At 41.8% G+C, this 26,678-nt stretch overlaps 1 protein-coding gene across 5 annotated transcripts in view; it reads left to right on the top strand.

Moving 5' to 3' along the window:
* Positions 1-25,853, top strand: part of pde4ca (phosphodiesterase 4C, cAMP-specific a) — a 50,297-nt gene extending 24,444 nt beyond the window's left edge. For 4 of the 5 annotated variants that reach the window (XM_080292795.1, XM_026149874.2, XM_026149871.2 and 1 more), the window contains exons 2-16: positions 14,393-14,584; positions 15,331-15,375; positions 15,873-15,909; positions 16,551-16,624; positions 16,723-16,775; positions 17,188-17,300; positions 19,936-20,029; positions 20,203-20,375; positions 20,483-20,581; positions 20,763-20,927; positions 21,021-21,120; positions 21,248-21,402; positions 21,512-21,634; positions 21,725-21,907; positions 22,296-25,853. In XM_080292795.1, the coding sequence (XP_080148921.1) occupies positions 14,393-14,584; positions 15,331-15,375; positions 15,873-15,909; positions 16,551-16,624; positions 16,723-16,775; positions 17,188-17,300; positions 19,936-20,029; positions 20,203-20,375; positions 20,483-20,581; positions 20,763-20,927; positions 21,021-21,120; positions 21,248-21,402; positions 21,512-21,634; positions 21,725-21,907; positions 22,296-22,805 (2,116 nt within the window). In that variant the 3' untranslated portion in view covers positions 22,806-25,853. The remainder of the gene's footprint in view (positions 1-14,392; positions 14,585-15,330; positions 15,376-15,872; positions 15,910-16,550; positions 16,625-16,722; positions 16,776-17,187; positions 17,301-19,935; positions 20,030-20,202; positions 20,376-20,482; positions 20,582-20,762; positions 20,928-21,020; positions 21,121-21,247; positions 21,403-21,511; positions 21,635-21,724; positions 21,908-22,295) is intronic. The other variant, XM_080292796.1, reaches the window with a different exon arrangement.
* The last annotated feature ends 825 nt before the right edge of the window (positions 25,854-26,678 follow it).

Genomic DNA, 26,678 nt, shown 5'->3' with positions numbered 1-26,678 from the left:
AGTGGAGCAATTATGTAACAGGTTTAATACCTTTACAACAAAAATGGTAAAATCGGAGAAAACACATCCACACACTCTTCATCATTTGGATTTCACTGCTTTACCGAATACCTGCTGCCCTTCAGAGATGCAGATTTTACATGGTGGCTTACTTAATTCATGATTTTTGCTGCTGTAGCAGTGAGCCGGCCTGTTTCTGTTACACATTAACAAAGTTTTCATGTGAAGGAAAACGTCAGGATGTTTTTTCTGTGTGTCTCGCACATCAGTTTAAGAAATCCTGTTTTGTAACGCAATACTTTTTTCTCATTAAAGCTTATCTATCTGACATGCAGCTTGAATGCTGCTGTCCTTCTCATAGGAAAAATTCCCGCAGAACTTTTGTAATTTCACACATAATCCTCAGTGCCAGCAGGGAGGCTCTGAAGGAGGACTCGGAGATAAAGCCGTGTTTACATTACTGTCCTCTGTCCTGTTTCTCAGGCTGGGTCTTTGTTTATCAGATGTAACGCAGAACATTTGTGAGCAGTGGTGCTTTTAACGGTCAGTTGCCCCATATGATTTCATTGCTCTTGGGGACCCGTGCCAGGAAAAGCAACTGACTTCTACTCTTAAACAAGCAAAATTACCTAAAAATGTCAAACTGTGGAGACACTGGACGTTTGCTCATTACGTTGCTGCTCGAATTACTTCCACCCGTGGATCTAAAAAGGTCAGAGCTTTACGAGCAGCAGTCTTTGCTGGAGTAGATCTGTAAATGTGCTCAAAGAGGGGAATCAGAAACCGGGAGGTAGAGATCTTTATTTGGATTGAGTTATTTTATCTGGGAGGTTGTGCTGGTGATGCTGATGGAAGAACTGACTCTTGCTGGAGCCCGAGTTCCAATAAATGGCCTGTTTTCTTTCAGTAATTTGTTACAGGAAGTCCAAGCAGATTAGAAACACATGAGATTATCAGAGACAGCCTTATGAAGTATATGCATTTATTTTATAATCAGTAGTATAAACCATTTTTATGCTCTTTATATCTTTTTTCATACCTCCCCTCTTTTTTTTTATCCTCCCTTTTGTTATTTCTTAGCCAGTCCACATAAAGTAGATCACAGCTGATATCTATGGAGCCAGTGCAGACACTCTGATGTCAGCCTCGGCTCCTTTTGTCTATAAAATATAGTCATGCATGAGTAGATTCCCACATAGGCATGAGATGAACTGACAAATTAAACCTGCACGGGGAGGAAGGATATAAATCTGCAGCGTTTGACATCAGACACCAAACTTAGAGCGTTTCATGTGGCCGCAGTGCGTGATTTAAAGGCCAATTATCTCACTTAACTGCAGAAGAAAACATGAAAGTAGGCCTTCGACTTAGATGGATATGTGTTGAGGTTATGCATGTTTTTACATGTCTGTGAGCGCAGCAGATAGAAGGGTTGGTGCTTTTATGCATGCCATGCTATTTTCTTTAAGTTGGTGGGTGAGTGCTGACGATATTTTTGCGTCCGGTGGTGGTTACTGGTTTCTCCTTTCAACTGTTTTAAACTTTGCTGAAACGTGGATAGAGAAATTCCCACGCAATTCATGGGACAGTCGCAGCTCATCGGCGTGTAAAGCTTTTTTAATTTGAATGTTGTGGAAGTAATATTCGCCTTAAGGTATTAAAATAGCCTGTTAGGCACGTCTACTTTAATTATATTTGCTTCTATTTTGCTGAGAACAGCATGATTTTGGAGAGGGGGCCACAATAGCTGTAATGGTTAGCACCAACACCTCACATCAAGAAGTTCCTGCGTTTGAATCCGCCTGGCTGGCTTCCTCCCACGGTCCAGAACTTCCATGTTAGCTTAACTGGTGATTCCAAAGTGGCTGTAGGTGTGAGTGGTTGTCTGTCCCTCTTTGTTAGCCCTGCAACAGATCGACGACATGTCCAGAGAGTACCGCGCCTCTTGCTCTGTGATAGCTGAGATAGGCTCCAGCCCCACGCTGACCCTGAGTTGAAGTGGAAAAAGATGGAAGAATTGGGTGAATTTATAAAAATATTAAGACCAAATATAAAAACTGGCAGACAGAGACAGCAACAAACTATTTTAATAATACAGAATTTCATCTTCAACCTTTCAGCATGCTGGGGCCCAGCTGGGAGCTTCACTTTTACTCCCTAGTCAAACTTAAAGCCAAACAGTTTTGGAGCTCGCATGCAAGTCAAGCTATAGTAAAAATAAATGCAACACTGTGGTAACTGTAGTTGCATTGTATGGCATGGTAACAATATTTCTGAGTCTGTAAAAGTGGTTTGACTTCATCCCTTATTATGGAAAAATAGATGATGGTGGTAATTCTATTGCAGTGGGTCACAGTTAGTACATTTTTACATTCATGGTGATCTCAGGGTGAATCCCTCACAGCAAACTTTAAAAGCAAACTTTTAAACTGACCAGCGGAAATACCTGCAAAGTTAATCGTCCTCAGCAGGACGTTTATGGCTCTTTTTCTTTGTACCTCTCGTGGGTAAAAGGTTTACGTTGTTATTTTCTGCATAACAAATCACAGAGCCCGCTCTTGTTGTCGGGTCGAAAATTAAAAGCTGGGTGATTAGCTCCATCGATTCGAGCCGTTTCTCTTCTCCCCCTCTCTCGAGCCCATTTGCAGGCAGCTGTGTGTCCACAGGCTGTTGATCTAGTTTACCTCAGCCGTGTCAGCAGAGGGCTGCGCGCAAAATTAACAGTGACACGGAATATCATGCAGGTTTGACAGTGATGGAAGGGATGGAAAAATCCTAAAGATTATTTCTAAATAAACCACTGATGGCAAATACAAGTGTGGGCTTTGTTAGGTGTTTGGGAGTTATGCTCAGGGTAATTTAATATAAATTAAGTGCGTTACAATGCTGACAGTTTTGGCAGTAAAGCTGAGCTTTAGACGTGCGTTTTTAGAAACCCAACACTCTCCCCTGTCAGTTCAACCTGGGAGGAGAGGAGGAGGAAAGAGAAATCTTCATCTGCCTAATTTATCAACGTCTCTAAGTGTGAATGTTGGATCCACTCTAACGCTTTAGATGCCAACTCCTGTTAAGTAGTTTCTAGATAGATGTTTCTTGTTACTGCTTCATTTACGTACACAGACTCTTGTCTTTGAGATAATCGCACAACACTTGTGCCGGGGTCAAATATTATCTGACTTTGCCAGGTCACTGCGGGCTTGATAAATGAATCCAAGCTTTCAGTCGCCGTGCTCATTTGCAGAAGTGATTAACTCATCTTGTGCCCGCTACGCTTCATAACTCTCACAGGTCCTGGCGAAGTAGAGGAGGTTTCTCAGCCAAAAGCCACTTTGTCGTAATAAATGTCTCCTGAAAGTCTTTCCAAAGCATTTCTTAATTCATCAACGCTTCCTAGTCATGGTGTGGCCCACGGGGGAGTGAAGTGACATGGACCATCTGTCTCAGACGGAGGCAGCAGGTCCGCTGATGGGTTGCAGGCCCGAGGCGCACAGACGAGCATGGCTGTGAAACCGCTCTCTTACCTGTGTTTTTAAATGGACACGTGAGTTGAAGACTACTTTGTTTCAGTAGCCGGTGATGACCTCACAGGAAGAGTCATCATGCAAAGGTTACTTATATTTAAAGATGTGGCCTGTATGTGTCTTGGCAGCCGGGGATCAGTCCGCCAGGGCTAGATTATATCTCTCGGTTGGCCTGGGAACGCCTTGGTGTTCTCCCGGTTAAGCTGGAGGAGGTGGCTGGCGAGAGGGAGGTCTGGGCTTCTCTGCTTAGGCTGCTGCCCCCGCGGCCAGCCCCGGATAAAGCGGATGAAGATGGATGGATGGATGGCCTGTATGTGCACTTCAGTTTGTTACAAAGCATGAAAACCACACAGGGTTCTGAAATTGTGTCATTTTCTTCATAAAGAGGAATCAGGTTGCTTGATACAGGCATGAAAATGTGGGCAATACATTAGTATGTAGCCCACTGACTTGTGTTGAATAAATTATTTTTATTGGAAAAGAAGAAGCGTAAAGTTTTTTGTCTTTACTGTCTTGTCTATTTTATTTACAGCTTATAATTATACCCAAAGTGCTTTAGAGACAGGAACATTTACATTCCAGGTCTCCAAAAAAACACCTTCAAAATACATGAAAAGCTGAGAGGTGTATTTTGTTGTGTTTTTTTTTCTTTTTTCTTTTTGCCTGTCCCATTTGGTTCTTTAGCCATCAGAATTGTTGTCTGAAGACCAACAAGGATACCCAATGGATTTACTTTGCCAAATGGATCATCGTGGCATTGCTGTATTGGTCCATTTGATCGACCTTTGTTTTTATTATTTATTATATTTTATTTTCAGATGTTACAGACGGGACAGACATGAGTGAGGGATAGGAAAGGGAGAAAGAAAGAGGAAGGAAAAGAAAAACAGAAGGGGAGAGGGACAGTGAGAAAGGGGGGGAGAAAAAAAATCTCCTGGATCACCTGTTGAGAAAAGAAGAATAGAAAACAAGCAAAAAAAACCCCAAAGCAACATACTAAACACAACGCCATCGCATTAATCTAGCTAAGTGTAAACAGCAGTAAATACTAAATATTCAATGTTGTTGTGCAGCACGCAGGAAAGACAGCGCACAATGTGCTTTGAAGTAGCAGCCAAGAAAGGTGTAATTTAAGTCTACGAGCAGTGAACACCCGTGTGCATACCTATTTTGTTGTGTTAACAAACTGAGTGATTTGTTGGTCATTAAAATACGTTCAGAATTTACAAACTTAATGATGATATTTTTAAGTACCTTATTTTTTATATTTTTATCCAGAAGTCTGTTGACACTGCAGAGACCGTGGATGCACATCCATGCAGCCCTGTACTGATTGTGTGGCTTGTAGGCCTCTCCGGGCCTCTCTGCCTAACAATTACGCGACCAGGTTAGGTCCTTCCGGGTAAACGAGTCCCCTACAGTCTTTTGCAAACCTTAGGTTGGATCTTCTTTCCTCCTTTCTTGTTTGTGCAACTCCAGACCTGCCCCCTGCATTTCACCCCGGCTGCCATTTTCAGTTTGTAGGTCGCTTGATGTCATCCTACATTTGTGACATTCGACATTCAAATGAGCTGTGAGTCGTCCCTGACAGTTGTTTTCACCCTCCTCTGGTCTGAGGTTTGTTGTTAGCAATATTGCTTGTTGTTGTTGTTTTAATGAATCATTTTAATGTGGAAACAATTACGTCTATGAGTAAAGCTGGAATTTAACCCTTTGTTGCCTCACTTAAAACTGTTTGTTTCCAATGCTTGGCTTGATTAATAGTATTTTTTCCTTTGAGGTGCTCCTATCACTGGTCTTTGCTGTCAAGTTTGTTATTTAGAGGAGCGATGGCCACAGCAGTGGTTTTTAGACTTTTCCTCATTAAATGAAATTTGGTTGAAGTTAGATTAGAGATTAGATAAAACTTTATTAATCCCTCGGGTGGGTTCCTCTGGGAAATTCGGTTTCCAAATAGCACAGCACCGACAGAAGTTACAGAATGTGAGCAGATACCATATATACACATATATAAATACAGAGACATATATAAATAAAGAGTATACAAAAGGGATAAATGGAATAAATAGGAATAAGAATACAAGGGAATTGCACATTCAAGTATTGAAGTTTATTGCAATGTTGGATATTAACAAAAAGTATTGCACTACAGCTTAGTTGTTCCCCCCTCCTTTGTCCTCCTGTTTCCCCTCCCTCTCCCCTCCAGAGAGGAGTTAAACAGTCTGATGGCGTGTGGGACAAAGGAGTTTTTAAGTCTGTTAGTTCTTGTCTTTGGGAGAAGCAACCTGTCACTGAACAGACTCCTCTGGTTGTTTATGGCCGTGTGCAGAGGATACCCAGCATTGTCCATAATGTCCAGCAATTTTAGTGTCCTTTTCTCTGCCACTGTCACCACAGAGCTAGCCTTCCTGATCAGTTTTTCCAGCCTGGATGAGTCCTTCTTTGCTGTGCTGCTCCCCCAGCACACCACAGCATAGAAAAGTACTCCAGCAACCACTGACTGATAAAACATCCTCAGGAGCTTCCTGCAGATGTTAAAAGACCTCAGCCTCCTGAGGAAGTGCAGTCAGCTTTGGGCTTTTTTATACAGGTGCTCTGTGTTGCATGACCAGTCCAGTTTGTTGTCCACCCACAGCCCGAGGTACTTGTTGACCACCTCCACCTCCTCTTCCACCTCAAGTTAATACCATGAGGTGGACTTGCATTGAAGTGGCTTTTAACTGCATGGAAATACTGATTTATTTATTATTTAAAATCTGGAGTTGAAGTTAGAGGTTTTCCCATGCAAGGAGTCCTTTATGTATGTGTATGACCCACTGTTCACTTGCAATTTAAACAACAGTTCGCAGTGAAATAGAGGTCAGCTACATATCTATCTTTTGCCAGCAAGATATCCACACATCATTCTACAGCTTGTCGCTCTAACAGCGAGTTTCTCTTTCAGGGTTCATTCAAGGAAAGGCAAAGAGGAACATTTGAAGAAAATGGAATGTGTTTGCAGTGACAGATTCCTTATGCAAGTTCAATTTCATAGATTAGGCACAAAATATGCAAAAAAAAATATCTGGGCAATTTGGCTGCACTGAAATTGTTGGAATTCTTGCAGCTGACAGCGCTTGTGTAAGTGTAACTTAAAACCATTTGTTGGAAAAACGAGTATTTCCTTCTTCCACAGCACCTCTGATTGTGACATCTCACCACTGCCTACACTGTATCAGCTAACTGATGACTGACAGCAAGATTGTCCTCGGCAGTCATTTCACATTGTAAACGGTATCAGAGCTCCACATCTAGACTTTATGTTGTTTTTCAAAGGAAGAAAAATATTGGGGGAAGACAGCTGGGTGACTGAAGCCATCAGAGGGAAAGTCCTGAGGAACCTGCAGTGTTTTACCTCTGACACTCATTTTCTCTAAGTTAAATAAATGCTGTTTGACAAATGTAATGTAATACTGCATGAGTGTGATATATGTATAAATCCTGGTAGTTATTCACCTTGACCGTAGTGAGGAGGGAATCCATCCTTCCAGACTTTGCACACAGTCATTTCCGAGCAATCAGTACTGGACCAGAAAATAAGGTTGCAGCTAAGTGAGTTATGATACTAGATAGACTACTAGATAGTCACCTTCCAAAATTTTTTCCTTGCCTGCAAGAACCGTTCAGATTTTCCTTACAGACATAACAAGAATAATCTAACAACATCCTAACTATTTACTTACCGATACTGACTTCCAAACCCTTTTGTTGCTTGAAATTAGCTGATGGTAATTGTTAATTTTAGTGTTAACAGATATATTCCTCTATAGGACTATCTAGGATTGCCTCTTTAGAAATCATGCATTGTTTTAGGTTAATAGTTAATCACATTAAACGTGAAGTCTTCCTTAACGAGAATAGTAACTTCTTACAGTATGTCTGTACAAAAGCTTTTATGTCTTCTAAGCCAAATGTTATTTATTCAGCAGGTAATAATCTAAGTATAGGTTGGGTCTTCATTTTTTAAGGCAATGATAAGATAAGGCAAATGATTCTGAGTCCCTGTCTTTGTTGTGTGTCTTCTACATTGGATTACACACTTTTAAAACCAGTTTTTACTGGTTCACTTCATTCTGAACAGTGGTTAGACATCTCTATTACCAATGCACAATGTCTATAATTAGCTCTCCTCTGTCACTCAGAGGCTGACCTGCTGGGCCTGTTTTTGTTGGCTGTAAAGTGTGAAAATAGCTAAAAGGTTATTGTTTGTGTTGCTATTCACAACTACTTTCTTAAGCAGTCACAGCTGCAGTCCGGTTTATGTCTGTGCTGCTTTGCTGTATGGTTTGAGAAAGATCTACAGTGTATATAGCAAAACTGCTCTGTGTGTGTGTTTTAGGAGGATTATTCAGGAACAGAGAAACACATTCTTACATATTTAGCTTATTCAGCTAAATGCTAATTTGGCTTTTTGAGAAATACACGTTTGCTTTGTTGTTGAACGTTAGCTCAGAAGCTAACTTTGCTTTGTGTAAGGGGCACAAAATCTACTTATAAGCTCCTGTAAAACTCACTAATAAACATGTCCTATCAACTAAAACATGAGTCCAGCACAGAGCCTCAAATGAGATTAAATGCTCGTTTTGTTTGTTTTCATGCTAAGCTAAGTTTAGCTAGGCTAATTGTCACAAGGCTGTTCCCTTTTTGGGTTAATGGTCCACAAGTCAGTTGTCAGTGACATGACAGACAAGACAACCGATAAGTTTCTTTCCTTAAATCTGTTGTGAGTGCCTTTATTACACATTCATGTGAAATGAGGAACATTTGATCCTCTGTGAAACACCACATGCTTTTTTCAGTCAATATCAAAATCTCAATAGATTTAGTGTTCTCCTGTAGAAAATGTACCCATAGCCTCAGAAGCTTATTTTGGGCCAACTGAGATATAAATAACTTACTTCCTGTAGGTTTTTTGCATAATTTGTCAGACCTGTGTCTGATATTTATTTCACCACTCTTTCATGCAACATTCATTTAGTGATCTGACAAGTCAAAGAGTTTTTTTTGTTTGTTTTTTCTGTTTGAAATCCACATTTCGCAGCATTTAAGTACAGTCCTCTCCATGACCCCCTTTTCTTTTTGAGCCATTACTCGGTGGATTTTCTTGGATGCTTAGAATTTTTTATCATCTTCAATTCAAGGCAAATGACCTTGCATGATGTTCAAACACACTACTTTAACTGCGCCATATTCCAGAGCATGCTTGAGAAGGTAAATTGATAAGATGTACTCATGGAAAAAGGAAACATTTTCCATGAGACGTGTTGTTTTACCATACTTCATTTAAGCCACCCACAGTGTATAACATAATCAGATTTATAAAATAATCATGACATTGCTTTTAGAAAATATTTAGAAGATGCAAGAAACCAATGAAAATATAAGTGTACTTTCAGAGATGGATTGCAGCTGGTGCTCTGGGAAAAAGATAAGGCAATTGTGAATTAATCTAGCTACACTGTCGACATGTAAACACATACCACCTCCATCGGGTTTCTTCACGGCCAGATTCAGTAACGTGATGTTACAGAATAGAAGAAGAAGACGCGCAAGACAAACAACAGGGTGGTCCTGGCTGTGTGTGTGAAGGGCCACACAAAACCAACATTTATCCCAGAGCACAAACTGATGACTTTGTGCTCTGGGATAAATAGAGCTGATTCACCTCTGGGTGAAACAAAATCACCTCTGTGGATTTCTACTGTGACCACTTTTACAACATCTGTTCTCCCTTTGTTCCCATTGTTCTGTGTGCTGAGCTACAGAGTGTGGACTCTTAGTTGCTGGTGTGAACTTTGTGGTCTCACTCAAGCCGGGCGGAGAATGTCTCTCGTGCCTCTTGTGCTGTAATAATTTCACAGCATTGTTGCTTTTGTTTCACACTGACACATTGTCGCATACTAGAAATCATTTCAGATTATCTCCCAAGTTTTACAAAAGCACAATTTTCTCTTGCATGAAGCGAATGCTCTGTGCATCAGTTTAAACAGCGTTTGAATAAACGTCCCAGTTCGTCGCGCAGCTCGGCTTTGGTGCAACTAATTCTACCTCTGGCTGTGTCACAGCAAAGGCCTGGGAGTGATGAATGAAGGTTCAGATGACAGCTTGCCCTGGTTTACGGGCCTATCTCGCCCTTGCTTTCTCCCTCTCTCGCTCGCCGTTGCTCCTGTATTTTAATGCTCCCCAGATGGGATTGACGTTGCCATGACAGGCGGTGACGCAGGCGGGGTGTCAAGTATCAGGGCCACTGACAGGTTGCCATCAATCACACTTGTTACCAGCCAACCACTTAAATAACAAACATGGTAACACCTCTCTCTTTACACCTTTTTTTTTTTTTTTTAAACTAAAAGTCTTTGCCTTGTCCAGGAATGCTGGCTCTAATTGGTCTTTAGACAAGAGAAGTAATTAAGTGTGCGAGTGCATGTGCATTCATGTCCACCTTTGAAGCTTGGTGTGCGAATGCAGATGCCAAATTAGGATGGTTCTATTTAACCATATCCAATCTCCAACAGGTGGCACATTACGCATTTCAGCTGGCTTTTTAGCTTTTATATGAGATTTTATTTTCACCGTCTCTGCACGTATAAAAACTTTTCAGTCAGGGTTTTTTTTTTTTTACAGCGTGGCAATAATTAAGAACAAAAGTAGCTCGGGTTTTTGTTCAGTGATTAATTTGATTTATCTGCAGAAAACTTCGTCTCTACCTCATTATTTTACAATGCGTACAATGTGCAAGTTCAAAGACTCACCCCAAAATCGTCAGAATGCATGTTTTGTCTGTGCTGAAGCTACAATGATACAAATATCTGAATAATAAATTATTAAATGAATAACATGCCTTAGTTTTCTCTGTTCAGACATGAACATTGACTGGCTGTAGCAGTTTCACTAAGGCCCAGCAGAGGGACTCTGTCCTCAGAGAGAATGAATAGATTATTTTAATTCGGCAGGAAGAACCTAAAATACACGTTAGCTATCACTCATCACCAGTTTTATCGGGACTATAATTAACACCTTCCCACACTAACAGGGATATTTTTTAAAAATCCCTTTTTTTTATTCTTGGAGCAGAGAAGAGTGGAGAGTGGGAAGGGTGCCGGAGAAGGAGGAGAGGTGGGCAGGCGGGTGGGTGGGTGCCAGTTGTGAAAAACAAAAAGACAATGGAGGAGTCATTTTTGAAGACCAACCAGCCACGGAGCTTCTGTGGGAGCTTCCTGTTCAGACGATGCGCACACTGAGCTTGAACCTTGACCTTTGACCTCTTAGGACTACAGAATGCCTCAGCTGACAGAGTTAATGCACATTTTGTTAACTGTATAGTTAAAGATTGTGCACATTGGAGGTGTGCAGAAAATACTGGAATATTCTGGTTGCACTGTTCTTACTGTGAAACGACATTACGGGAAAAACTGTAAACTGCTTTTTTCATTTTTTCCGAATATAGAATATCACAATTCAGCTGTTTAGAAAATTATAAACTCCATAACTCACAACTTAACAGCCTCAACAACAACTATTTTTTTCAAGAATAGCATGTGTTTTTGAGTTATTGTTTTACTTTATCACCTATTTAGATCTCCATCGCTTGTTTCCATGGTAACAGCTACTTCCCCCCCCCTTTTTTTTTCTTTTTTGCCACATAAATTAAAGGATTTGTTATAAAACTGTATGAACCACAACTAGAAGATTGTGATTTCACAATGCAAAAATACTACGTGTTTTGTCTGCTGGGGTGCTGGAGTACTAGGTGAGCAGTGAAGTGTCACGAGTGAGTCAGGATTCCCTTTCCTGCACTGGGCTCACAACAGCTCAGCGAGAGATAAAGAGAAAAAAACTGGAAGCGAAAAAAAAAAAGCAGTGGGGGAATGGCGTAGGCGGTATTTTGATCCGCGGTCTAATTTTAGCTCGGTATCGGCTTCAAATAGAAACTCCTCCATAAATATTCATGAATGGAGGGAAGAATCTGCTGCTCTGTGAGGCGGAGATGACAAACAGAGAGCGAAAGAGAGAGAGGAGGGCTCTGAATTCTACCTGAAGGTTATTTTTAGCTGCAGTGTTGCCTTTCTGGATTCACATGCGAACGGAGGTTAAATTTAGCTGCACAGACAGAGACGTGTGGAAATACAAACAGATTCATAATCAGAGCACGCGAGGAGAGCAGCAGGCGCAGCATTAATACAGAGATACGATGAGAGAGATGGGTTAAACTGGAAACATGAAAAGGTGAGGAGAGCATGACCATCTCCTCACCTCAGTAATTTGAGATTAAAATACACACATTGTAGGCGTACATCATTGGGACTCATTGTTTGTATTATTTACACATAAAATTATGATTTTTTTTTACCCCTTGCACACACAGCCTGTCTGTCATTCGTGCACGCTCACTCTAGCAGCCACGCTGGCACAGTCCCACTGTACTGTGTCTGACATTTTAGTCACTCGCACTTTCTTCTGTGATGCAGTCAGTGTGTCTGAATCTGTCACATGGAAATCAGCTTCTGCTGTTATGTAATAGCCAGTAACACACCAACGTCTTGGGGGGGAGAGTACTGCAGAACGCAGCAAGAGAGGAATGAATGCAGTGTTTTCATGCAACTGTAAAGGCTGGATTGTAGCAGCACAACTCTGCAAATGCCAAAGTTGGTCAATCGCTCATGGATTGGAGTAAAAGGTAGTCATTCATGGAGCCAGCAGATAGTTGTGGTTTTGCTCAGGTTGTGTCAAATGTCAAAAACTGTTGACCATGTGAAAAACACATTATTACTCCCCACCTTCTATACTGTGCACTCACTGACCTCCGACTTTGTTAGCTACACCTCTCCAACTGTTTGTTAATGGAAACATCTGCCAGTTGAATGGCAACAACTTGGTGCAGGTAGGCGTGTAGCCATGGTCACTTTGAAGTCGAACATTTAAACCGAGCATCAACTGCTGTATGCAACACAGTGTACAGTGAGTATATATGCGACATGGCAGTTGTTAACATCTTTCAATGTGTGCATTTTGTTACACTCTAGACCCCACACAGCTGCACAAGAATCTGATTTTGTGGTAATTGTATCACTGACATTTTGGGTTTGTGTGTTATTATTCTCTAACACTTTGGAACCCATACCTACGCCATGAGATTTTTATTTTGAAATATTGGTTTCCCCGTTCTGTTTATTTGAAAGGGATCAAGTGTGTCTCAGCATCTGCCCTTGCAAAATCCTTCATGTTCTGCTAATGGTTGTTTTACTAAAGTGTGGATTTCTATTCTGGAGATCCTCACGCTGTTTAGCAAAAGGAGATGCGTTGCCAAACGGAGCTGCTGGCCGAAAGTCTCCGAGGCTCAGAGCAACGCTGTGGGAAAGTAGAAATGTAGATCACAGGAGAAACATGCCTAGACTGTGAAGAAGGACCTTGCCGTGCCTTCGTTTGTTGTTTTCCTCTGTAGTCAGACGGTGTTTTTCAGGAGGAACTCCTCTTCACCTGACGCTGCGCTATTTTTAGACTCGCCTCTCTCGTGTAACCCACGTCAGTACTGTGCTGCTATTTTTATCTCTGCTGTTCGCTCACAGTCGGGATTCATCTGTATGTACACGCGCGCACGCGGACACATACACATACTTGTATCACGAGAGCATCACATTATCTAAACACATTTCATGCCTTTACTGTTTCTCTGCATGATGATTGTGTAGCTGTGGAGTTCAAGTACGTCCAGGCTGGTTGCCTGACAGCCTCAGGTTTCGCTTGATTCGCTGTTTCAAATGCTATACTATCTTTTAATGTTAAATATATTAATAATGAAAAATGGGTCCATCCTGCCAATCAGCTGCTCTTTTTTGGATCACTCTAATAACACACTTAATGGATTTTAGCGGTTAGTTATCCTATTTATAAATCAGCTATAGCATTGCATGCAGCCACCAGTGCTGAGAGCTATTCTTCCTCTTTGGATCTCATCACCTCCTCATTTTGGTCTCAGTCTGACTTGGATGTGTTTTCTTATCCACCATTGTTGCTCGGCTTGAATTGTGGTGCTGATTTTAGCTTACTTCCTGAGCTGTGAGCTGAGCTCATATATATCACAATGTCTTATCCTTTTTTTGTCACCCTTCTAAATTTGAATTTTGAGTTTTTTTTACTTCTATGTTACACTATTTCCTCTTCAAGAAAGGACAATATCAGATTGAAAGCTTGTGTGATAGAAGTCTTTATAAGGTCTGTAGCGATGTTTTAGATATGAATATTCCATCTTTTAGTAACTGTGTCCATGTTATTGGCACCAGAGGAGCAGCAGTCTGGTTAACTTGTAACTGGAATTTTGTAAAACGTTTGTCTGTCAGTTTGGTCTGAAGGGAAATGCTTATTCCCACATTTATTCTCCCTTATTCTTTTTATTTTATGGCTGTTGCATTTATACTGCCTGCAGCTCTTAATGGAGCTCGTTTTCTCACCTCAGTGCATGCTGACCCGCTTGACCAGCCACTCGGTGTATTTCCAATAACGCTGTTGACAGCTGGTTTTCGGTTGCTCCTGCCTGATGCTGCAAACAGTCACAAAGTGCTGAACTGTATTTGTGTGACAGACTCAGGGATATATTCATACACACCAGCTATTGTACACATAAATGCACACATTGCAGATATTCTGTGGGAGATATTTTATGGCACTGTGTGTCTAAGAATGGAAAAACAAGCTTTCCAGGAAGCATGGACAGTTTGGATGGATTCATTTCTTCTATTTCCTTTCCTGATCAAATCTACAAGCTGGTAAATTCCTAAATAGCCTCTTAAGCCATCTAACCTTAATAAATTCTCTTTGCATTTATGTCTTCTTAGTTTTGATGTGGAGAATGGATTGTCTGTGGGACGCAGCCCACTGGACCCTCAGGCCAGCCCTAACTCCGGTCTGGCCCGACCGACCAATTTCCCTCACAGCCAGCGGAGGGAATCTTTCCTCTACCGCTCTGACTCCGACTTTGACCTTTCACCCAAGGGTCCCTCCAGAAACTCCTCCACTGCCAGTGACCTGTAAGTCCACCAGTTGAAACTGTTAATCCTCTGTCTCTATGTATTGAGAGGGGCCTAAAACAAACCCTTTGGATAAATCCAATGCCCCGCCTAGGAATCTTGTTGCTTTACATGTAGTAATCTGTTGATATCAAGTTCTCTAAAAGTAAAAAAGAGCTTTTTACATCTGAAAAACACGGGTAAAAGTTTTCAAAGTATCAACAGCCATTCCTGATGCTGTGCTTTTTATCCTAAAGGAATACCACTAGGATCACATGGATCATATTTGCATTTCTGCTTTTCTGTTCTTCTCTATCTGTTTGAGCTCAGAGGTTTCCGGGCTGGAGAAGCAGTTTTGTGCCTCGATTTACGTGCTGGCTCCCTTACCTGTTTGCAGTTTGAGTTCTGAAGCCAAATTGTCATGCAGTTTAACTTTTTTACTTGTTTTTCATAGAGTGAGGAGGACTGTTAAGAAAGGTCCACCTTGAGAAGACTGAGCCTTCTCAAATACTTTATTAGGACATGCTATGTATTGCTTGCAGCTGTTTTCCCATCACAAAGTGCTTGAATGTCAAATCTATTCCACTGGGATTCTAAAGAAAGGAATATTTTGTTTGTTTTTCTGTGTGTCTCAGTTACATCCCCAAGCAAGACATTATAGATTTCACGCTATCTAAAAAAAAAAAGAAAGAAAGAAAGAAAACCTTCAGTTTTGTAATTGAAGCAGTCACAGATTTCTTCAACCTCTTGCCTATCTGTTTTTAAAGGGAAGAAAGCTTGAAGCATTGGGAAGTCAACTGGTTGTCATCTCGGTGAGAAGAACATGATAAACAAAATAAATTAGGGCGAAAATAAACCCACACTGGCTCTGTCCCCTGAAGGCCTCTTCTGCATTCCCTCTGGATGGCTTCATGATCATTTCCCTCCTTTCTCCCGATGACTAAATATCAAAAACCTCTCTTGTGACCCCTGTCAGGCTCTCTAAAACACCCCGTTCTGTTTTGTTTGTTCTTGCATGCGACGCTTAATCAGAGCGGAGTCAAGTATAATAACACACTTTTGGGTTTTTTTTACTCATATTTAACTGTTCATAACGTGTCGCCCACCCTTTCCACCTCACCCCGACTGTTTCCTCACCGGCCTCACTAGAAGCAGTGCATGTCTTTAATAAATTAAAATAAACTATAATAGATACGAGGAAGGTTTCTTTTTATCACTCTTTGGTATCACAGTTTAGGGATTTATAGTTGAGCTTCTCAGTATTTTGTGTTTTTTCATGCTTTTTTCCTCTTGTGTGTCTTTTCTGCAGACATACAGAAGACATGATAGTCACACCGTTTGCACAGGTGAGTCCTCTGAAATCTTTTCCAGTCAGCCTGTTTTACTTATTGTGTTATTTGAAAATTTGGCAGATGGACAAATTAAGAAAAAAAAAAAAACAGCCTCCAGATGGTATGAGACTGGGTTTTAGTGCTCTACCGGAACATCCCCTCAGGATCATGTTGGCCCTGCGACAGGATCAGCATCCCGCTGGTGTTGCCTAGCTCTTGCGTGGGATGTGCGTCACTCCTGTGCTCACTTTACACAGTGAAAGGAGCTGAGAATCCAATACTGCTGGATCATGCTGTTTAAGATATGCATGGTGGCAGATAAGGCTCATGCATGGATCAAGTCTGGACATCTGATACTCTGTGGGCTTTCTCCTCATGCTGAGTCAGTGTTTGGTGACAGATGCAGTGGCAGACGTGACCTAGAGGAGTGTCAGTGATGCTATGAAAACATCAGAAAGGGAGTGGGGGATGCCTTTGGGTAGCACATCTGCCAAGAGTGGAGAGCCACAGTATCAAATGATAGTCAGTGATTTGTGTTGAGAAGCTCTTGTTCAATGAAAGTGGAAGCTTTTATGAGCATTTAAAGCTACACTTCATCACATTACAAATGCGTCATTTGATGAACTCATACATTCACTCCTTTGTTCCTCTCGTAGGTCCTCGCCAGCCTGAGGACAGTCAGAAGTAACTTTGCCGTCATAACCGGCCAGCAAGATCGCACGGCCAGCAAGTAGGCGTTTTGGAGACTTCCTAAGTCTTTTTGCTCTTTCACCACCACACCTGACTTGTGTCTTTAATATGTTCACTTTGGATGGTCTCTGTCTACAGAACACGATCTTCAGGCAGCAACCCACCATCCATGTGCAAGACCAGCCTCGCAGGTTGGTAGCGGCTTTGGAATGAGATATTTACTTATTAGCCCAAAATACACACTTGTTAAAAAACAAACAAACAAAAAACACATACACACACACACAAACACACACAGATGGCAAGGATATTAACACGATTGGGAATCGGGAAATCTGGGTTACTGGAAACACATCACAGCTGTTTAATTAGTAAGCGAATGTTGTTCAACAACACATGAAATCCAGTGGTGGGCAAGTATTCCAGCCATGTGCCTGTAATGATGATTTTTTTAATGCTTATTGTAAGTCACTTGTATCCTCATCCCATGGATACAATTACTATGAAACAAAATGCAGCTCAATATTTGAGAGGGAAATACCATTAACATTTCCTCCCCGATGAAATTTAATATATATATATATGTGTGTGATATACATACAGAGGAGCCTCACCAGCAGCTGGCCATAGAGACTCTAGATGAGCTGGACTGGTGTCTGGAGCAACTAGAGACGCTGAAAACCCGACACTCTGTCAGTGAGATGGCTTCCAACAAGGTACTTTAACAAAACACTAACACACTACCAACAGCCTGCTAAGTTAGACTTTTAGAAGCTGGTAATTTAGGCAACTGAAAGACTGAATGAAAGTTTGTTGCTCTTTTGGACATTTCACAAACACACACACACACACACACACGAGTGAATCTTGCAGTTGTAGAAAATGGATTAAGTGCAAGGTTGGGAGCTTAAATGGCATTGTAAAGCGCTTTGGGTGCCTTGAAAAACGCTATATAAATCCAATCCATTATTATTATTATTAAACATCTGCTGTAGTTGCTTAAAAGACGTATGAGGGTCAGAGAGATGAAGTTTTGAAGACAGGGTCCTCTGGTCCTGCTCTAATTGCAAGTTGGAAGCTTATTGGACTGTCCTTGTATATTTTGGAGGGCTTTTGGTATAGAAAGCACCAGAGAACAAACCTTGGAGGCTGATTATGCCGTTATTCCTGTATATGTCTATTTTTAGACCTCACCGCTGGGAAAGGTGCTCAATCTGCAGCCGTGCGGTCATTTTCTTCCAGCTTACTGTTGTCATTTCCCCTTTTTGAAATGAAATGCAGCCGATTTCTTTTTAGAATGGATAATATAGACAGTACATGAGGCATGTTCATTTTCATGCTTTATGAATTGATGTATTCTTTGGCTGTGCTTTTTTCCTGCCCAAATTAGAAAAGGCCCCAAATACGACACTAAACCCAAGGATTGTGTGTGGCCTCTCGTAAATACAATTACCATCACCGATGCTTTAACCAAGCTGAAGGCTCATTAACACAAAGAATCCATCATGAAAATATGAATAGAAGCCCCCATCTGTCCGCAGATGGAAGAAGCTTACATGCATAGGATGATTCCCGGCATGCAGATGGGGACTAGTAGACACCTCGCGGCCCTACCTACCTGCTGAATCATATGCAGAAACATGTGAATGAGTAGTGGGAGTGGGAGAGATGTTGCACTGGATGAAATGGAATCCTCACCGTGCATGCTTCCTCCATCCTTCCCTCTCCTCTCCGATCAGCACTCACAAACACCCACTTCATAGAAGCGTCCAAACATAAGGAAACAGACCTCTTCTCATCACATAAATCTGAATTACATTATTAACCAATCACGTACCGTGCCTGCTTCCTGCTTCCTGCTTCATGCATAAACCATTCCACACGTCACTCACGTGGCAGCGGAGGGGAGTTTCGCTGGAGGCACCCCCCCTCCCACGCCCACTCCTCTCCCCAGCCCCCACAATTGCTGCAGATCAGTCAATGAGCTAAAGAAAAGAATTATCCATGCCGGCCCTTGGGAACAACGACAGGTGCATGGGAGGCTGAAGTGAACAATGTTTCTGCATCCCTGACGACCTTATCGAACCGCTTTGTTAAACTGGATCTTTACTGACCCTAGAAAGGGTCTTTGAGCAATCGTGCAACCACTTTTAATCACTGAGTTATTTATATGTGAGTAGGGTATTTAAGAAAGAGCTTTTTACATGCCGCATAGGCATTTTTTTCCTCCTCTGATGGTAATTACTACCAAGTTTGAATTTTGTATAAAAGTGAATAAATCAGCTTAACATTAAGACCACTGTAATTATCCTTCAATATTTTCTATCTGCTTCTGAGCACGATTTAGCTGTGAGTGAACTTTTGAAGCCCGCTTTAAGCATTTCTTTGTCAAAGCATTTTGTCTTTTGCTCCTCTGATTGTGTTAATGGTCAGGGCACCCAAGTCTCTGTGGTGCGTGATGTACTATTTTTATTTTTGGCTACAAGAATGAACCCTCCTCCCCATCCATTCAAAGCTTTTCCTTCATACCTTCAAACTTGGTGCACATGGTGTGTCTCACAACCTCACTCTGCCCTGCCTACTGTGTATGTCTCGTGGCCAATGACGGCTCTCTGTTTCGCTACACGCTGCTGCAGCGGGTGTCTGATTGGCTGCTATTCTTAGGCATTTTTGAAAGGAGGTGGAGATTAGAGTACCCCATTCTCCCTCTGTTTACACACATAGTGGGCAGGCAGTAACTGAGTGGATGAGGGAGAGTCGGGGAGAGTCTGCCTTCTCTGCCTTGCATCCTGGCATCCAGCAGCATTCCCACATACATATGCTTCAATTCTCCTGTTCTTCCACAGACTTATAATCAAAGCTTCTGCAGCACTCGCTGGTGGATTTTTCCGAGACGGGCAGCTTTGTCGAACAGGCGTGTTAAACCTGAGAGCTCACTCGTTTTATTTTTGCTCCCATGCTTGACTTTACGCTGAAATGCCAGAAGTGACTTATTTCATCTCCATCTCGTTGATGTTCATTCAGGTGAGGAGAGGGGAGGAGAGGGATGAACTGGATGGGAGGGTAGGAGACTCCCTGAGGTTCACGTGTTGCTTGTTTTCTGACTTTCTCTGAGACTCAACACGTCTTATGTCAGCATGATCTGTGGCATCTGCTACTTGTATTTGACTGAACCGTTTGCAGGTTTTGAGAGAGAGTGATTTGCTTGTAAAGTGTTTCTTTTCTACGTTGTTGTTAAGAGATAACTGTTGTTCCAGCAGGCGGCTGAGTTGATCCGACCTAGTCTGTCCACAGTTTAGCAAACAGAGTGTTTGATCAAGCTCATTGATGCTTGCATGTGTTTGTCCTCAGTTCAAGAGGATGCTGAACCGAGAGCTCAGCCAGCTGTCAGAAACCAGCCGCTCAGGGAACCAGGTGTCTGAATTCATCTCCAGCACCTTTCTGGGTAAATATGCCGTCTTTGTACGCTACACACTGCTGCACATACATGTAGATATGCATGTAAATCACAGGACAGTGCTCAGACAGGAGTAGTTGAAATGCATGACAGCAGGAAAGTTAGTGTTAGTGGTGAATTTCTGTTTTCATCACTGTTAACTGGATGACTTTCACTGGCAGAGAAACAACATGACATGGACATCATGTCTCCCCCGACCAAGGAGAAAGACAAGAAAAAGCGTCCTATGTCCCAGATCAGCGGTGTGAAGAAGGCCACCCACAGTCCCAGCCTCGCTCCTTCAACCATTCCTCGATTTGGGGTCAATGCTAGCCAGGAAGGACTCCTAGCTAAGGTGTGAGGACTAGTTCATTTGTTATTTCCCTGAGGCTAATTCTCTATTTTTTCCCACATACTGAATGTTGTTTAATATACTTTGTATTTATACTTTCTCACTGACAGGAACTTGAGGATATAAATCGATGGGGTATTGACATCTTTAAGGTCTCTGAGTATTCTGGGAATCGCCCACTGACAGTCACCATGTACACCATTTTCCAGGTACCACATCACAGCACACAGCGTACTGTATGGCTCCTGTACTTTATAGCCTCAAACACGGCAAAGCAAACAAGTGCATAATGAATTTACTGAAGTCAATGAAGCAATGACTTAGCAGACGATTTGTAATCAGTCATTTATCTTTACCTTGGATGAGCCATCCTCTCCTCTGCTGTTGCAGGAACGTGAGCTGCTGAAGTCCTTTAAGATTCCAGTGGATACTTTCATTACCTTCACAATGACTTTGGAGGACCACTATCATGCTGATGTGGCCTACCACAACAACATCCATGCTGCAGACGTGGTCCAATCAACACACGTGCTGCTGTCCACACCTGCACTGGAGGTAAACGCTCAAATACACAGTCCAGGTTGATGCCCTCACATACACGCACGCATACACACAAAACTAACTGTCTCTCTTTGTGTGTCATCCAAGGCTGTGTTTACTGATCTGGAGATCCTCGCTGCGCTGTTCGCCAGCGCCATCCACGACGTGGATCACCCCGGAGTTTCCAATCAGTTTCTCATCAACACCAGTGAGTTTGCTCGTAGCTCTGCAGGGATTATCTGAATGTGTGTGGGTGCTGAGTGTATTTAACTATGTAGCTGACGAGATCGTGATTTATTTTACATTCAGAGTTTTTTATGCCTTTTTGTCTTCAGACTCAGAGCTGGCCCTGATGTACAATGACTTGTCAGTGCTAGAGAATCACCACCTGGCTGTAGGCTTTAAGCTTCTGCAGGAAGACAACTGTGATATTTTTCAGAATCTCAACAAAAAGCAGCGTCAGTCGCTTCGCAAAATGGTCATCGACATGGTGAGTGGACCATTAAGATCGTAGACGTGCAGTAGCTCCACTCAGCTTAGGCCTTCTTTTTCCCCAGTGACTTCTGTTTGGTTTAATGTGTTTAATGTTGTTCTTGCAGGTGCTCGCCACAGATATGTCCAAACACATGAACCTGTTAGCAGACCTGAAGACCATGGTGGAGACTAAGAAAGTCACCAGCCTGGGAGTCCTGCTTTTAGACAACTATTCAGATCGCATACAGGTGAGAACTCTTTTTATACAAAGATAGAATCAATCTAATCTAATCTATATATTTGACATGTGACAACACCTGTTTAATTTGCCACTGCAGGTTCTTCAGAACATGGTACACTGTGCAGACCTGAGTAACCCGACCAAACCTCTCGAGCTGTACCGCCAGTGGACAGACCGCATCATGGTGGAGTTCTTCACACAGGGAGACAGAGAGAGAGAGAAAGGCATGGAGATCAGCCCCATGTGCGACAAGCACAATGCTTCAGTAGAAAAGAACCAGGTGGGGAATAACCTAAACCGCGAGCTTAGCCTCAAAATCAAATTCATGTATTTTTCCTCTTGGTGCTGTTCGTCAGCCTAGATTTAGATTGTTCTGTTGTGAGGGGGTTTTGGAGATCCCTTCTCTTTTATATAATGGAACTAAAAAGGCACTGAAGTGGTCCTCAAAATACATTTTATGATGAACCTGATGGTTAATGATAGGGAGACAGCCTGTAAAAATTAGCCGTATCTAGCTTCATGCTTCCTGTGGTTGATGGATGTAGACGTCAGGAAGAAAACTAGTTCGGATACAAAACCGCTCACGGAAAGATGCAGTTCTTTGATTAAGTCAAAGCATCACTGCTGAGTTTGTTATTCGCAGTCTTAAACATTGCTTTCTCTTTCAGGTGGGTTTCATCGACTACATCGTTCATCCTCTGTGGGAAACATGGGCCGACCTGGTGCACCCTGATGCGCAGGACATCCTGGACACGCTGGAGGATAACAGAGAGTGGTATCAGAGCATGATCCCCCACAGCCCATCACCTCACCCAGAGGGCCAGGAGGAGGAGGAGGAGGAGGAGGAGGAGGAAGATGCCTTTGCAGGGGAAGCTTCGGCACATGGTCGGGGTAGCGGGTCTGCTTCTGCTGACAAGTTTCAGTTTAAGCTGACCTTAGAAGAAGAGGGGGAGTCTGACACAGAGAGTCCACCTGAGGAAGAGGAGGGCCACAGCAGCAGGAGGCATGAAATCTACAGATCCGATTCGGCCTCTCATGTATCTCGAAGGCTTCCCAAAATGCTTACAAGTGACTCGGGCAGGACGTTTTCTTTAGACTCTGAGAAAGATATGGCAGAAGAAAGAGAAGAAACAGATGAAGGCGTCTCTGGGGTTCCACGCTTTCGAATTGGCACATAGCACCAGTCAATAGTTTCGACTCTTTCGACTTTCTTTCGTTTAATTATTCTTGATTTCAGTGCCTCGCCCTCTGTCACACCCCACCTTCCACTTCGAGCAAACGCCACCACCTCTGTTTTTCTGCAGATGGGGTTTAAGAGCAGGACTCAAGGTGGGGAGTACGGGAGTGCGGGAGGCTGTGGGGGAGGACTGAGAAAGTCTGCAGTTTCACACAGCAGTCACTTGCACTGGAGAGAGACAGATAGCCCCAGTCGCTGTTCCAGTAAGGACAGGAAATCTGTGTCTCTCACTCAGACAAATTGTGGCTGAAGTTCCACAGAGACGATAAGAAGTTAGAAAAATACACGCTTTTCTACCAGCTAACCTAAAGTCCGCTACGACTAAAGACAGACGTGTCTTCCTCTAATGGAGTATTTTTTTGTGTGAAAGAAGCGAGGAAGTGATGAATGACTGCGAAAACACAACAAAGTCTTTTAAGACTTCTTGCCAAACTTGCAAATGCTGGTTTGCCTGCCTTTTGGGGGTTTTTTGGTTTTTAATTTTTAGTAAGTTTTTTTTTTTAATTCAGTTGTCTGTTATTTAGATTCACACACAGTAAATTGAAGCTACAGCTAACAGCAAACTTGAAAGAAGTGTAAGCAAATTCATAGCACAAAAAGAAGAGCTATGAAGGATTTTTTTTTTTTGCAAAACACCTTAAATGTAGCAGATATTTGAAGTGACTCTATCACTGTGTTTGTATACATGCAGTAGCACTCCTTTCAGCTGGTGTTGCACAGCCGATTTAATTGTACTCAGCAGGCAAGTTGCTTTAATGATTATAACGACTGAGCTGGCACCGCATATTATTTTTTCTTGTTTTCAGATGTATTATTTCCATTTTTAATAATCTTAATGAGATATAGTCAGCAACAAAACTGAGCCAGGGTCAGTGTAGCGTTAGGCGCTCTAGGAGTTACATCCAGAGCGATGTGGGCTGTGCTTATGGTGCCTCCCAGTGTCCACATGTGGAACTAAAGTTCTGGTACTGTGGTAAATGATTTGCAAGTTCTTACATTGAAAACCTATTTAACTGTAGGACTACCCAAAAAAATGTCGGTTATTTTTCTGTTTTTGTTGCTTTATTGTTTGGATTATTTTTATTTGATTTGATGTTTGGCGCCCATTTTATCAGTTTGCCTTCAAGTTTTAGCACTTTGCAGTTTTGTTCATAGGTAGCCTTCGTTTTTGTCTGTTTTTAAGGGCTCGAGCCAAAACATGAACTCATTGGAGGCTTTTGACTGAGAAACACTAACTAGCACAGACATCATGAAAAAAAAAAAAACATAAAAAGAAAAAAGAAAAAAAAACCTCAGTGTCACAGTAGAGTTACGAGTACATTAAGCTATTACAGTTCCATTATTCTTACTTCACAGCATCTACCTACTGAAATAGTGTTTTTGGTAACATCCACTAGCATAGATTACTGCACTAATGAGGGCAGTGTCTTGATGAGGTTGTAATGACAGATGTTAGCATCGCTGTAACTGTAAAAACCCAGGAGGTTACAAAGAGCCAGTTCCCTGTGCCTGAATCTCCCCTCTTTTTCCCCTCTCATTGATGAGTACTTTGCTCTCCACAGGGACACGCCGGTAGTCAATGACAAAACAAGTGCCAAGCAAGCATGACACAACCCGTACTGTAATTTCCATTTTGCCACTGGCTACTTTCCATCAGTGACTGATAAAGTTGGTTGATTGTAGCACCCAGTGTGCCAATCTGACCTCAGTGTCTCTGCTCTTTTCTCTCTCTCTCTCACTGAACTCCTGTTCGAACCGTAACAGTAACTGATATTGTCTTAAAACAGTGACGTGTTTGTTGTCCGGGTGAATGAGTTTTCTTTCTCATGTTTTTCTTTTTCTTTTCTTTCTTTTGAAGTATTTGCTAAAAAGAAGGAAAAAAACTCAAAGCACTTTGTACGGTTCTCTCACACTTCTGCACTTTTCTGTTGACGGACGGCCTGGTAGTTTAATTGAATTGGATGAGCTGGACCATTGACGCTCAGAAGGGCTGAAGTTCCTTGTCTTGTCTTGTCTTTTCTTTTCTTTGGTCCTTTTTATAATGAACTAGTTGACTGTGCAAAATAAGTGTTTTGTTGAGATGTGTGACATTAGCTGCCGGATTCAAACACTATGAAAGTAATGCAGAGAACTTACCAAACTCATCCTGTCGAGAAACTTTTTTATTACCATGAAACAGTGTAACTTATGTTTTAAATGTGTGACTGAGCTTTCTTTCTTCCTTTTTTTTTGTTTTTTTTTTTGAAGCCTTATTTTTAACTTGGGATTTTTTTCTGGTCACTGACATGCTGGAGTAAAACATGTGCAATCCTTTCTGTAGCCGACGACTCAACTCTCAAAGATGCCTTCAACACCAAAGGACTATTTAACAACATTATAACCAGCACAACATGCAAAGAGTCAGTGTGTGTCTCTCTGTGTGTCACTAATTCATAGTGTTCTTTTTCCTCACAGTACTTTGTGTACAGTTTATTTATTGCTTCTGTATTACCTGTCAGCAACGATGTGACAGACAAGTAGCTTTTTTTTTTAGTCTAAGGTTTTAATACTCACACGTGGCTTCATGTGTGAGAAACTTTTCCTTTTCACTTCTAATATAAAATTATACATGAGCGAATACTCACTTTCACTTTTCTCTTGGTGTAAAAATTGCTGAGTGACAGATTTCCGTCTGGGTTTTCTGGATCACGTCCTATCGCCTGTCTTCCTCTGTCATCACTGATCTGATCGCATCACGTGTTCTTAAAGGATCTCGGAGTACGTGCACTCATCTGAAAGCTCTTTGACTCTTAGTGAAGATGTCACGTTGTCGAACAGCCTCAACAGCCAACCAAGACCAGTATTTCTGTGCGTGGAGATTTTTATGAATGTGTGTCATAAACTGAAACTCTGCAGCTTTGACAATCCAACTCTGCTGTTTAACTGTGGCTGCGTTAGCCCTCTGTCCAACTAGAACTGTATGCCTTGCCAATAAAGGAAAAGCTCTTCACTTTGTGATGTCCCGTTTTCTCCTTTTATGAGAAAAGCAAGTCATAAATGCATTTATCACTTAAAGGAAATGAGTATTGATTACTGCTTTTTTAAAAGTAGCTCCAAAGAGAATGCGTTTCTACGTGACACTGCAGACAAACATTGTTCAATGCTAATTTTATTTTCAGTTCTAATTTCCAAAGGGTGGATCTCGCTCTGTGAAAGCTCCAGCCTCGTGTCACCTTAAGTGGATAACAGATTAAGATGATAAATGGTTGTATTTAAAGACATCTTATCTTAAAGACCTTATAGTATCATATCACCCCAACAGAGCACTTCACTTTTGGACTGCTGGCTTACTTCTTAATATATTTAAAAGTAGTTTGAGAGGTACCTCTTCTGTGGAAACAGCTCCCAGTTTGTAATGTATTTAGGTGATTCACAGACACCCTCTCGACTTTTAAGATAAGGCTTCAAACTTTCCTTTATGATAAAGTTTATGGTTAGGGAGTGGATCAGGTGACCCTGGATAGTCCCTACCACTTGGCATTTATCATTAATTATTATTCATGTCTAGTTTTCTTTCACAACCTGTCTTTTGTTCTGTCTCCCTTCACTCCCTTCCCCTCACGGAGCCTGGTCCTGCTCGAGGTTTCTTCCTGTTAAAAGGAAGTTTTTCATGTCACCAAGTGCTTGGTCATGGGGGTCATTTGGTTGTTGTGGTTTTCTCTCTTTTATTGTAGGTTTGTTGCCTTACAATATAAAGCGCCACGAGATAACTATTGTTGTGATTTGGTGTCATGTAAATAAAGCTAAATTTAATCAATTTTAATTGAATGTATTG

The sequence above is a fragment of the Astatotilapia calliptera genome, chromosome 18, assembly GCF_964374335.1.
Source record: "Astatotilapia calliptera chromosome 18, fAstCal68.1, whole genome shotgun sequence".
Classification (NCBI taxonomy): Eukaryota; Metazoa; Chordata; class Actinopteri; order Cichliformes; family Cichlidae; genus Astatotilapia; species Astatotilapia calliptera.
This window is presented reverse-complemented; position numbering and strand designations above follow the sequence as displayed.